This window comes from Dasypus novemcinctus, chromosome 12, assembly GCF_030445035.2.
Source record: "Dasypus novemcinctus isolate mDasNov1 chromosome 12, mDasNov1.1.hap2, whole genome shotgun sequence".
Taxonomy (NCBI): Eukaryota; Metazoa; Chordata; class Mammalia; order Cingulata; family Dasypodidae; genus Dasypus; species Dasypus novemcinctus.
Window position 1 is genome coordinate 78395094 of NC_080684.1, and position 13130 is coordinate 78408223.

Here is a 13130-nt window from a genome sequence, read left to right on the forward strand (position 1 = left end):
CACTATTTCAACATGCATCAAGAAATTAGGAAATGAGGAAAGCATGTCTCCTAAAAAACTTAGTCACTGTAAATCTTAAATTGAAAGAGTTCTTTTCTAAACTAGATTACAAGTCAAGAAAAAGGTTTTCATGACTTTATCAGAGACATGATTTGTTTTGACCAAAGAAAAGTTTTTATTTAGTTTGACCTTGAGTGATTTTGTTATTTTGAAAAATAAAATCTACTCCCAAAGTATATTGCTTTGCTACAGTGGAGGATATTCAAAAGATATTACCAACACAGCAAGCCCAGCAAGCCACTATTATAAAAGAGGAATTTCCCAACTGTTTGTGCAATCACAATACCACTAGACTACAACCTCCCAAAGAGGATGGTAAAGCAGACAACATCCAATTAAGGCCTGGTAAATTTGTTAAATAAGGTAACATACATAAAATGTCTAGCACAGTACCTCAGCAATCTTTTCCTGTCCCTTTTATTAATCACTTAGTTATATTATACTAACACTTCATATAAGGAAATTGATCTCAACCTGAAATGAAACTGTAATAAATTTTTACTTTTTTGAGGGTACAGGAAATTCATTTTTAATCCAACAAATATTAACTGAGTGTTCTAGGTATTTGGAACATAACAGTGAATAAAACAGAATAAGTTTCCTGCTCTCACCGAGTTTACATTCTAGAGAAGGTGAAATTGAAAATAATAAATAAAATAAATTGTATAACATATAAAATATAGGTACTAGAGAGAAAATTAAAAGTAGAGCAGGGTAAAAGGGATCCAGAGGTCTAGACAGTGACAGAAAAGGCAGGTTGCAATATTATAAACAAAGGTGTCAAAAGTAGGGCTCATTGAGAAAGTGACATTTTAGCAAAGACTTAAAAAGAGATAAGGAAATCAACCAGGCAAATACCTGGGGGAAAAGTGATCAAGGCAGAAGTAACAACTAAAGCAAAGGCTCTTGAACTGTACCATGTCTGGCAGGCGAGAACAACATCAAAGAGATCAACAGAGATAGAGGAAAAGAAAGCAGATTAGAGAAACACTGGGCCAGACTGTAGAGTATTAAAGGCCATTGTAAGGACTGTGAGTGAGAATGGGAGCTTTGGTAGGATTTTTGAGGAGGAAAATGATGCTTTCCCTCAAGCATTAATTGTCACATATGGATATATGCATATTTCTCTATATAAATTACTTACTTCATCCAAATTCCGAAAACGGTCTCGCATTGGAGTTTCTAATTCTTGCTGAATTTGGGCTCTTAACAATTCCAGTTTTTGTGGAGTTAATATCTAATGTGCAGAGAAATACAAACAATATTAAAATCAAGAATTTTGCCAAATTTCAAAGACTTTGTTTCCCAGTTATAGCATTGAAATTCAATTCATACAAGTTTTCACAGTAGAGGTCATTTTACAGGAACTACTATATAAATAGAATAATTTGAAATACTTTCTTTCCAATACTTGAATTGCAGATTTCAGAGATGTCAAAAATTCCTTTAATACAATATAGAGACAGTTGCTGCCTATTAATAACAATGTTGACAATTAAGGCTCTCATGTTAGATACAATGTTTGATATCTTCTAAATGAAGAAAAGTAAAGATGCAATACTGTAGTTTACCAAACAGTATTCTTCAGACATTCAGAAAAAAAGCTTATTTTTTTCTGACCACCCACAATAGAGGCTCTGTCTTAGTTTGCCATAGGGCTGCCAATGCTAAGTACCAGAAATGGGTCGGCTTTTATAATGGGGATTTTATTTGGGGTAAAAGCTTACAGTTCCGAGGCCATGAAATGTCCAAATCAATGTACCATCAGAGATTCTTTCTCACCAAAGCCAGCTACTGGTGATCCTGGGGTCCTCCCACATGGTGAAGCAAGACAGCCACCAATCTCTGCCAACGTCCTGCCTTTCGCTCCAGAATCTATGACCTCCTAAAGCTCAGCCATAGGCAACAAGGCATAGGGCTTGTCTCTTTACGGGCCTCCTTTCTCAGTCTCAGATGCTCAGCTTTCTTCCCAAGTTCAGCTGAGAGCTATCAGGCATATGGCTCATATCTCCAGCCTTGAGTTGCTCCATGGGCTCAGCCTCTTGGGGACTTCGAGCTCAAGCTTTGGTTGCTAGTGATCGAGTCCTCTCTCACATGGCAGGGTCAAAAATGGCAGCTTCCTTTCTCTGTGTGTGTCTCTCTTCGTCTCTGTTTATAAAAAGCTCCAGTAAGAGGGCCAACTTGAGTCCTGACTTACTGACACAGTCCAATCAAAAGGGCCCTACATCCACAGGAATGGATTAGTTCAAGAACATAATCTTTTTCTTTCAGGGATTCATAAAATAACTTCAAATTGCCACAGGTTCTTTCCTGCTCTCCAATTTTTAATTAAATACCTATGTAAACTCCTTACGGGAAGCTAAAGATATAGTCTTTAGTCAGGATTGCATCCCCAATACCTGACAGGAAGCCCTCAATTATTATTTCTTGAATGAATCAATGAATGAATGAACAAGTGTACAAACTCTGGATGCAGAAAAATCTAGTTTGTACTTATATTAACCTCTAGGAAAGTTGAGAATAATGCTCACTTTATTTCATTCATTAATTCATCAATATTTCAAATATTCCAAATATTGTATTGAATACGTACTATATATAAAAAACATTTTGCAATATACTATAATTTACTTAACACACTGTTGTAAACACCTCACATGCATCAATCTGTTTAATGCCTACAACAATCCTATAAATATAGTTACATTATCATCCCCTTTGTACTGGACTTGAGGCACAAAAAGAGTAAATAAAGTTCTAAAGAACACAAAGACTCACATAAAGCACATCTTTCCCCCTAAGAAGTTCAAACACTGGTATTAAAAATAACTCATACACACAAATAACTATTAAAGAGAATAGTCAACACATGCTTACTAGACAAGTAAAGCAAAGGGAAAAGATACTCAGGATGGAGAGAATGGTACATCAAAAGAATGGGAAAACAGAAGCTTAGGAAGAACAAAAACCCAAAGAATGGTTAAAAGTTTTGTTTGCTTGGAACTACAGAAAATGTATGAGAGAAAAGTGATTCTCAAAGGTCAGCTAAAGGCATTTTGGATGAGACTAGACTAAATACTGCAGACAATAAATTTAGAATTCTGGTTCCCTGAGCAATCTCCAGACACTGTGACAACCAAGGCCAAGGCAACACATTTTCAAATGCCACCTAGGAGGGCTGCACCCTGGCTGGGAACAAAAGGGAAAGAGTGGCTGGAGTCAAATACTAAGTTCAGACTCTCATGTTTTACTCACTATTCAATAGGAAGCCAGCACTTATTTATCTATTACACTTTAAAAATATGTATTTTAATATTAGACTTCATTTTTTAAGACATTTTGGATCACAGAGGGGTTCAACTATGCAGGGGAGGAGCACTAGTGTGGGGTGTCATTGATAGGGAATGCATGGGTGGGAGGGAGTTCTCCAGGGCATGCATATAGGGTATATAGATATGTTTGGATGTTCATTGGATATTGTCATAGTGGATAGAGTTACACATGACAACTGAGGGAGTGCTGAGTTCCCATCCTGCGGAGCTCTGTCGCATTCCCCAATGAAACAGCAACATTCCCCAAGTGCAAGGACAAAGACCAATGAAGAAGGATAGTAGAGTGAAGGGTCCTTGGTACTGATGACTATGCTTATGAGCCTGTGTGCTTGAAATTTCAACTAGGCCTAGAGCTGCAGGGTGCCTAAGTTATCTCCTGAGAGCCTCCATGTTGCTCAAATGTGGCCACTCTCTAAGCCAAACTCTGCATGTAAATGCATTACCTGCCCCCCTGCATGGGACATGATTCCCACGGGTGAGCGTCCCTGGCACCAAGGGATTACTAGCTGGTGAGACAACTAGAAAAAGACCTCGAATAAAAGGGGGAAATGATAAAGACAAATGAGTTTATATGGCTACGAGACTTCAAAATGAGTCGGGAGATCATCAGAGGTGTTGCACTTAACACACGTCTCAGCAGGATCCCAGAGACAGTCAAAGTAGATACTACACCAGATACTGGTGCTCCTGAGGGCTATGGAGACACACAGGTTCTACGGTCATGATAGATGGCTCTGGAGATCATTGCCGTGCCAGTGGACCCTACTTCGGAATCTGTGCTCCTGATTGTGATGGAGTTGGACTCTAATGTAACCTTTCTACACATGCCTCTTCTGTCACTTTTACTGAACTTATGACTGGCACTGGGGTTTGTGTATGCTTAGGAGACTTGTGTATGCTTAGGAGACTGTCCATGTGCCAGCTGGGCCCTGAGACTCAGCAGAATTGCAACACCTAGTCTCCAGTTCATTGGACTTACCCAGGTCAGCTGACAGGGAGGTGAGAATGGTCAACTACCACACCAGGGAACCAAGAGTGTCTATAACTGCAGGTGGGAGAATCGCATCCATCAGCCAAGTGGGATATAAGCCCCCTTTTGATTTAGAGGTGGAGTGGACATCACCATCCCAGGGTCCATAGGATGGAGGAATGCAATATGGATTGGAGTGGACTTGCTGGATTCTACTATAGAACTGTTATGACTCTAGCAATGGAAGAAATCGTATCATTGACATGGAGACGGTGGCCACAAGAGTTGCTGAGGGCAGGGAGAGGGATGAAGAGGTGTGATATGGGGCATTTTTGGGACTTGGAATTGTCCTGAATGATACTGCAGGTATAGATGCAGCATACCATATATCCTGCCAAAACCCACCAGATGGACTGGGGGAGAGTGTGAACTACAATGTAAACTATGGTCCATGCAGTGTGACAGTGCTCCAGGGTATATTCACCAAATGCAGGGGATGTGGGATGTGGGAGAAGCGGGGATGGGGTGGGGTGGGGAGTAGGGTATATGGGAACCTCTTATGTTTTTTAACGTAACATTTTGTGTGATATATTTATCTTTAAAAAAAAGACAATAAAAAATCAATAACAAAAAATATGTATTTTATTGAAAATGGATAAAAATAATTACAGATATAAAAGAATTCAAACAAAACATATACAATATTATAAAAGTAAGTCTTTCTTTCACATCAGTCATCCAGTTTCCTTCCATTGAGGCAACCATTATTAGAAGTATTGTACACATTTTTCCTAAAACAATCTATAGATATATAAAAGAAGCTACCTTTAATTTTTACCTTAACAAAAGCATGTTATACAGATTTTTCTGTGCCTTCCTCATTTTTAAGTTTTTAAGCTTAGGAATGGTGTCACCATATCTATATTTTAGAAAGAAACAAGACAGATCAATGGTGAGGGGAGGTAGTAGCTGTGAGGAGGATAGTCAGTGAATGGGGCTAGAGAAACAAGACAGAAAGCTCCTGTAATAATCAAGGTTATGGCATCAAAAGTTTGAATGATGGTATCAAGAGTCCAAACTAAGAAGGAGTGGTAACTAAAAGGAAAAGGTTAATAGGCAAACCTTATTTGGATCCTGGTTCAAACAAACCAACTTTAAAAATAAACAACAAATAGGCAAAACTGTGGGAAAACTAGAGTAATCTGGACAAAGACAGGATATAAAAAGGAACTAAAGAATAAGTATTTTCAGGTATGACAATGTTATTGTGGTATTGCTTTTAAAAGAGGCACTGTGATGGTATATAATAGATATATATAAACATTTATAGATGAAATAATATGATTTGTTTCAAAATAATCCAGAGAGGTTAAGAGAGAATGTCAAGGAAGGGATAGTAAATAAAACTAGAGTATCAGAAATGATCATTTTTATTGCTGGGTGATGGGTACATGATGATTCATTACAATACTCCATAGATTTGTACATGTTTGAGATTTCCGGAATAAAGAGCCAATTAAAAACAAAAAGAGTAATACAATCCAGATTTACTCTCCTGCCTGAAACAAAAAAAAGACAAAAATTAAACATCAGGTTCTAAGACACTGGACATAAGGAAGTAAAGGACAAAGCCACTGAGAGATAGAAAATTAATAAGGAGAGCTTTGAGAGTTTTCAGGTCATGACACAGGAGGAGATACCCAGGCAGAGTCCAAAGTATTCCCTGAATTAAGAATATGGAACTGAGAATCTAGACATAGCAGGGTAGGAGAGTAGTAGAGAGGAGGATGATACAGAAAAAGAACTGTAAAGAACTACAAAGTATTGAGTATTCAGAATACTGAGTACTGATCAGCACATCATATAAGCAGGAATTACCTGAGGCAAGGTAAATAACCACCAAAAAGTATTAGCAGGACAAATATTCACACAGGGCTATGAGTAGTTCCTGTTCCCAAAAGCCAGATTGAAAAACTTCTTAATTCAAAGAAAAATGGGGAGAAGTACTCAGAAAGGTCTTGCCTGAGCAATGGGAAATAATTAGCACTACACAAAATGCTATTCTGGTCACACTTAACAAATCTTAAAATCAAGATTCAGAAATATCAAACTGTTTGCAAGCAACTTAACTGTGTACCAGAAAAAAGCTCACAAATATTTCAGAATATAAAAATATTAGTGCCTGACAAAGTAAAATTTACAATGTCCAGCATCCAGTCAGAAGTGTAAAGAGAAACAAGACGCAGCAAAAAGACACAGAAAACAGACAACCAGGGGAGGGGAGGGGAATTAAATAAATAAAAAAATAAATCTTAAAAAAAAAAAAAAAAAAAAGAAGAAGTGTAAAGAAGAAAATACTACCCATTAAGACCAGGGGGAAAAAAAATCAAAACTGACTCATAAGTGACACCTATGTTAGAATAAGCAAAGACATGAAATCAGTTACTTTAACTTAATTAAAGATAATCAAAAAGCTTAGAAAAGGGAAGTTCTGGAAAGATGGCATCTGAATAGGCAAGCAGGGCTCAACATTCCCACAAAAACAACGGAGAAAGGGCCAAAAGCTGTCTGAGGGACTGGCTTTGGGGATCAGCAGACTAGGACAGAGCTATACAACTCCCAAGAGAGCAAAAGACAGAGAGATGAAGAACCCCAAATAACAAACATGAGTTACCAAAACCCCAAGAGGGCAGAGAATGGCTCCCATCCCCCACCTCCAAAATATTAAGCCTAGATAAAACCCCTGGCTCATTGAAGCCCACTGAGAAGGGAAAAGACGTCCTACTCCCTGTCAGCTGTTACAAGGGAAAAAGGAAGGGGAACCGGATGGGAAAGGGGGACCTCTCTTCAGTGAATTCGGCCAGCAGAGCCCACATTGAATCATGGCTCTGGCCATCCAAAACACAAAAAACACAAGAAAGAAAACACCTCTGTAGAAAGGTGTGCCAACTAGCTCCATTTGTTGCCAGTCTGGAAACGGCACAGAGAAAAACTTTTAGATCGCTCTTTATGCAAACTCCCGGGAGAAAATTTGTGCCCCATTAGTGAGTCACTGAACCAATTTTGATAACTTAAAAAGGGTAGTTTTAAAGACTTAGAATAACTTGAACCAAATATCAAAGAAGAGCTGTGAGAAAAACAAAATAGGGAAGAGAAATTGCGCATGAGTGTAAATTCACCAACATATTCAGATGGCTAGACATTAGCAAAAACTTACAAGGAATAGTAGGAAACAGGAAGAGATTTCCCAGTCAAAGGAACAGACCAATATACTGAAGAGATACAGGATGTAAGACAATTAATCAATGATAATCACACAACTGTCTTGAATCAAGTCAAAGAATTGGACGAAAATATGAGTAAAGAGATATAAAGAAGACACTGGGTGAACATAAGGGACAATTTGAAAGCCTGCAAAGAAAAGTAACAGATCTGATGGGAATGAAAGACATGATGGATCAGATTAAAAACACATTAGACGGGAACAACCAGCAAGATGGCAGCATAGTAAGGAGCTCCTAGAATCAGCTCCTGCTACAGGGCAGTTAGTAAACACCCAGAGCTTTCTGGAGCTAGCTGAAGCACCTGTTTGGGGGCTTCAGGAGGCCAGAAGAGCTTCCTGCAACATACCTGAAGGAATGGAAGGAGGAGATTGCCATCTGCAGACAAGATGCATAATTAGAGCGCTTCACGCCACGGAGGCCTGTGTCCATCCTCCACTGGAGGCACAATTCACCTCAGGAACTGTTACACGGCTGGAACTGAAAGCTCCAGTTCCCAAAAACGCAGGAAGAAGACATGGTTGGGCACCAACTTTGGCTACTGATGAGTAAATTCAGTGGGCTAAAGCAAAATCCTAAGAATAGCTGAAGTTTAAGCCTGCCCAAGTCAGAGAGGGGCATGCAGACACCATCTTAACTGAGCACCTATCACAAAGGGAAGTTGGGTGGACTAAAAATCATGGTGTTGGTGGGAACCTGCTTCTTTACAACCAGATCAGATTGCAGCTCTAGCCTAGGCCACAGAGCCACCTACAGCAGGGAGGAAGCTGAGGGCACCTGCACCAGCCTCTCCAGGAAATTAACAGCCAAGCTTCGGAGGCCAGTGATTATCCTACTCTGACAGCACAAGCCACCCCAGGAACTGTTTGGTGGCTGGAATTAGAAGTTCCATTTTCCAAAAACAGGGGAGGAGGAGACAGTTGGCTATTAATTTCAGCTACTGATTAGTAGACTTGGCTGGCAAGGAACAGCTGGGGTGTGAATTTATCCAAGTTGGAAAGAGGCCTGTGGGTGCCATTTCGACTCCACCCCCAGCATGAGGGAAAACCGAGCTGACCAAAAATCACAGTGATGGTAGGAACTAGTTTCTTTCACCCCCATCAGCCTGTAGCCCTAAACTAGGCTTCAACCCCACTTCTGGCAGGGAGGAGGCTGATGGGCCTTGCAGCAGCCTATCCAGGGAACTGCAGGTACCTGTGGCTGGCACAGACTGAATAATAAGTCTACTGGGGCAACTGTGGTCATCTTGGACCCACACTGCATAGATTGCTGCCCACACCTGCAGTTCCATCCATGCCCCAGGCAGGGGAGAAAGGAGCAAGAAGCTTCATCAGTCTCTCTGGGCAACTATAGTCTAGGCCTGCATGACTTGGATTATTCCACACAGCTGTGACCCTGTCCCTACACCTGACAAAGGAAAAAGTTAGGAGAAGCTTCATCAGTCCGTGGGGCAATGAGGGCAGCCTGAGCCTCCACAGCTCATAGGACCAATTACATCCTTGACTCCTACTGCTCAACCAGGAAGGGAGAAAGGGCAGGAACACCTAAACTAAAGAGAAAAACTGCACCCAGAATAAATACCCTAGTAAGCCAGGTGCCAAGACACCAACAAAAAATTACAATTCATACCAAGAAACAGGAAGATATGGCCCAGTTAAAGGAAGAAAATAAGCCTCCAGATGACTGAAAGGAATTGAGACAACTAATCATAGACGTTCAAACAAATCTCCTTAATAAATTCAATGAGATGGCTAAAGAGATTAAGGATATTAAGAAAACACTGTATAAGCACAAAAAAGAATTTGAAAGCATAAATAGAAAAATAGCAGATCTTATGGGAATGAAAGGCACAATAAATGAAATTAAAAAAACATTGGATGGGAAGCAGATGTGGCTCAACTGACGGAGCATCCACCTACCATATAGGAGGTCCAGGGTTTGATACCCAGGGCTTCCTGACCCATGTGGTGAGCTGGCCCACACACACTGCTGCCGTGTGCAAGAAGTGCTGTGACACGCAGAGGTGTCCCCTGTGTAGGGGTGCCCCATGTGCAAGGAGTGTGCCCGGCAAGGAGAGCCGCCCCATACAAGAAAAGCACAGCCTGCCTAGGAGTGGCGCTGCACACACGGAGAGCTGATGCAGCAAGATGACACAACAAAAAGAGATGCAGATTACCAGTGCCACCTGACCAGAAGGCAAGTGGACACAGAAGAACACACAGCAAATGGACACAGAGAGCAGACAACAGCGGATGGGGTGGGGTGCAGGGGAAGAAGGGGAGAGAAATAAATAAAAATAAATCTTTAAAAACAAAACAAAACATTGGAATCATATAATAGCAGATTTGAAGAGGCAGAAGAAAGGACTGGTGACCTTGAAGAAACGGCCTCTGAAAGTGAACATACAAAACAACAGATGAAGAAAAGAATGGAAAAAATCAAACAAAGTCTCAGGGAACTAAATAACAGTAAAAGGTGTGCAAACATATACGTCATGGGTGACCCAGAAGGAGGAGAAGGGAAAAGCAACAGAAGGAATATTTGAAGAAATAATGGTAGAAAATTTCCCAACACTATTGAAGGACACAGATACCCATGTCCAAGAAGCACAATGAAATTCCACCCGAAAAAATTCGAATAGACCAACTCCAAGACACATACAAATCAGAATGTCAAATGCCAAAGACAAAGAGAGAATTCTGAGAAGGGCAAGAGAAAAGCAGTACATAACATATAAGGGATACCAAATAAGATTAAGTGCTGATTTCTCACCAGAAACCATGAATGCAAGACAGTAGTGTGATATTTTAAGATACTACAAGAGAAAAACTTCCAGCCAAGAATCTTATATCCAGCACAACTTTCTCTAAAAAATGAGGGCGAGTTTAGAATATTCACAGATAAACACAAACTGAGAGAATTTCTAAGCAAGAGACCAGATTTTTAGGAAATACTAAAGGGTGTGCTAGAGCCGGAAAACAAAAGACAGGAGAGAGAGGCCTGGAAGAAAATATAGAAATGAAGATTATATCAATAAAAGTAACTGAAAGTGTCAAAAGAGTGGTGAAAATAAAATATGACAGATAAAACTCAAATAGGTATAAACTTAACCAAAGATGTAAAGCACTTGTATTCAGAAAACTAAAACCCAATGTTAAAAGAAATCAAAAAAGACCTAAATAACTGGAAGAACATTCCATGCTCATGGATTGGAAGACTAAATATCATTATGATGTCAATTCTAATCAAAGTGATATACAGATTCAATGCAATCCCGATAAAAATTCCACCAGCATAAAAAAAAAAATTGAGAACACAATTATGAATTTATTTGGAAGGGTAAGAGGCCCTGAATAGGGAAATGGACTTTGGCCCAGTGGTTAGGGCGTCCGTCTACCACATGGGAGGTCCGCGGTTCAAGCCCCGGGCCTCCTTGACCCATGTGGAGCTGGCCCATGCGCAGTGCTGATGCGCGCAAGGAGTGCCGTGCTACACAGGGGTGTCCCCCGCGTAGGGGAGCCCCACGCGTAAGGAGTGCGCCCCGTAAGGAGAGCCACCCAGCGCGAAGGAGGGAGCAGCCTGCCGAGGAATGGCGCCGCCCACACTTCCCGTGCCGCTGACGGCAACAGAAGTGGACAAAGAAACAAGACGCAGCAAAAAGACACAGAAAACAGACAACCGGGGGAGGGGAGGGGAATTAAATAAATAAAAATAAATCTTAAAAAAAAAAAGAGGCCCTGAATAGCCAGAAACATCATAAAAAGGAAAAGTGAACACTCATCTCCAGACTTTTAATCATATTACCTAGCTATAGTGGTAAACACAGCATGGTACTGGCATAAAGACAAACACATAGACCGAAGGAACCAAACTGATGGTTCAGAAACAAACCCTCACATGTATCATCAAGTGATTTTTGACTAGCCTGTCAAACCCACACAGCCCAGGCAGAAGGGTCCATTCAACTAACGGTGCTGAAAGAACTGGATATCCATAGCCAAAAGAAAGAAAGAGGACCCCTATCTTATACCTTATCCAAAAATTGACTCAAAATGGATTAAAAACCTAAAAATAAAAGCAAGAACCATAAAACTCCTAGAAGAAATTGTAGGAAAATATTTACAAGACCTAGTGGTAGGTGGTGGATTATTAACAGAGATAAGAAGACTACTGATTTTTAATGTATGCAGAAGTTTAAATTAACTTTAGCATAAAAGTGTGGAAATTTATAGAGTAGTTGGTAACAAATAGTGAGTAACAGCTAGTTTAAAAATGGGGATGTGGCTGAAAATAGTAGTCTAGGGATGTAAATGCCAATTGACAGAATGCTAGAGAATAACCCAGGAGTTGAATAGCACAGTAAAACAAGGGGTGGATAAGAATTGTGGTTAATGGTACAGATTCAAGAGTGTCCTTTGTGAGCAAGAGCAATGTACATCAGTACTGCAGGGGGTTGGGAATGTGGAGACACACGGGAAAAATACAACTGGAATGACCTATGGACTGTGGTTAGCAAGAATAATATAATATTCTTCCATCTATGCCAAAGACATACTGTGTTGATAATGGAGCAGCATGGAAAATGTGAGCCAAATGTATACTATGGACATAGTAACAATCAGATGATATTATCTTATCTGTAACAAATATTCCACCACAGTGTGGTGTGTTGATAGACTGATGTTGTTTGGGAATTCTGCACATGTGTATGACTGCTTTGTAAGTTTACAACTTCTGTCACAAAAAATATATTTAAAAAATAACAGGGTAGGTTAGGGGAAAAACACACCAAATGTAAGATAAGGACTATAATTAGTAGTAAGATTTTGACAATATTCTTTCATAATCTGTAAAAAACATCTCATGACAATGCAAGGTTTTGGTGGAGGGTTGATGTATGGGACCCCTGTATGATGTTTTGCAAGTCTGCTTTGTAAGCTCACAACTTTTACTATACACTTAATTGTTTATGTATGTTCATACATAAATGATATAAAGATAATAATAATAGGGTGGGTTGGGGGGAAATACTTTGGTTAGTAGTAATGTTTTGTTTGACAATGCTCTTTAATCATTAGTTAAAAAGGTTTAACAACAATGCAAGATATTGGTAGTAGAGTGAATTATGAGAGTCCTGAATGTTATGTTTGTTTTGTAAGTTCACAACTATTACTATACACTTATTGTTTACGTATGTTTACATATGAATGATATACTTCAATAAATTAATTTTTAAAAATACATTAGAGGCACATAATAGATTTGAAATGCTGCTTGAAGACAGAATTAGTAATTTCAAAGACAGCATTAAAACTGGAAAATAGAGAACAAAAAGAGAAGATAATGGAAAAAAACGAACTGGGTCTCAGAAAATTGAAAGACAATATGATGTACACAAACATATGAATTACCAATGTCCCAGAAGGAGAAAAGTATGGAAAAGTAGCAGAAAGAATACTTGAGGAAATAATGACCAAAACTTCCTAA

At 39.6% G+C, this 13130-nt stretch overlaps 1 protein-coding gene across 3 annotated transcripts in view; it reads right to left on the reverse strand.

Moving 5' to 3' along the window:
• The window catches only part of CEP83 (centrosomal protein 83), a 196780-nt gene that overhangs the window by 105805 nt on the left and 77845 nt on the right, over positions 1-13130 (reverse strand). For all 3 annotated transcript variants that reach the window (XM_071219002.1, XM_004446726.5, XM_071219001.1), the window contains one exon: positions 1205-1297. In XM_071219002.1, the coding sequence (XP_071075103.1) occupies positions 1205-1234 (30 nt within the window). In that variant the 5' untranslated portion in view covers positions 1235-1297. The remainder of the gene's footprint in view (positions 1-1204; positions 1298-13130) is intronic.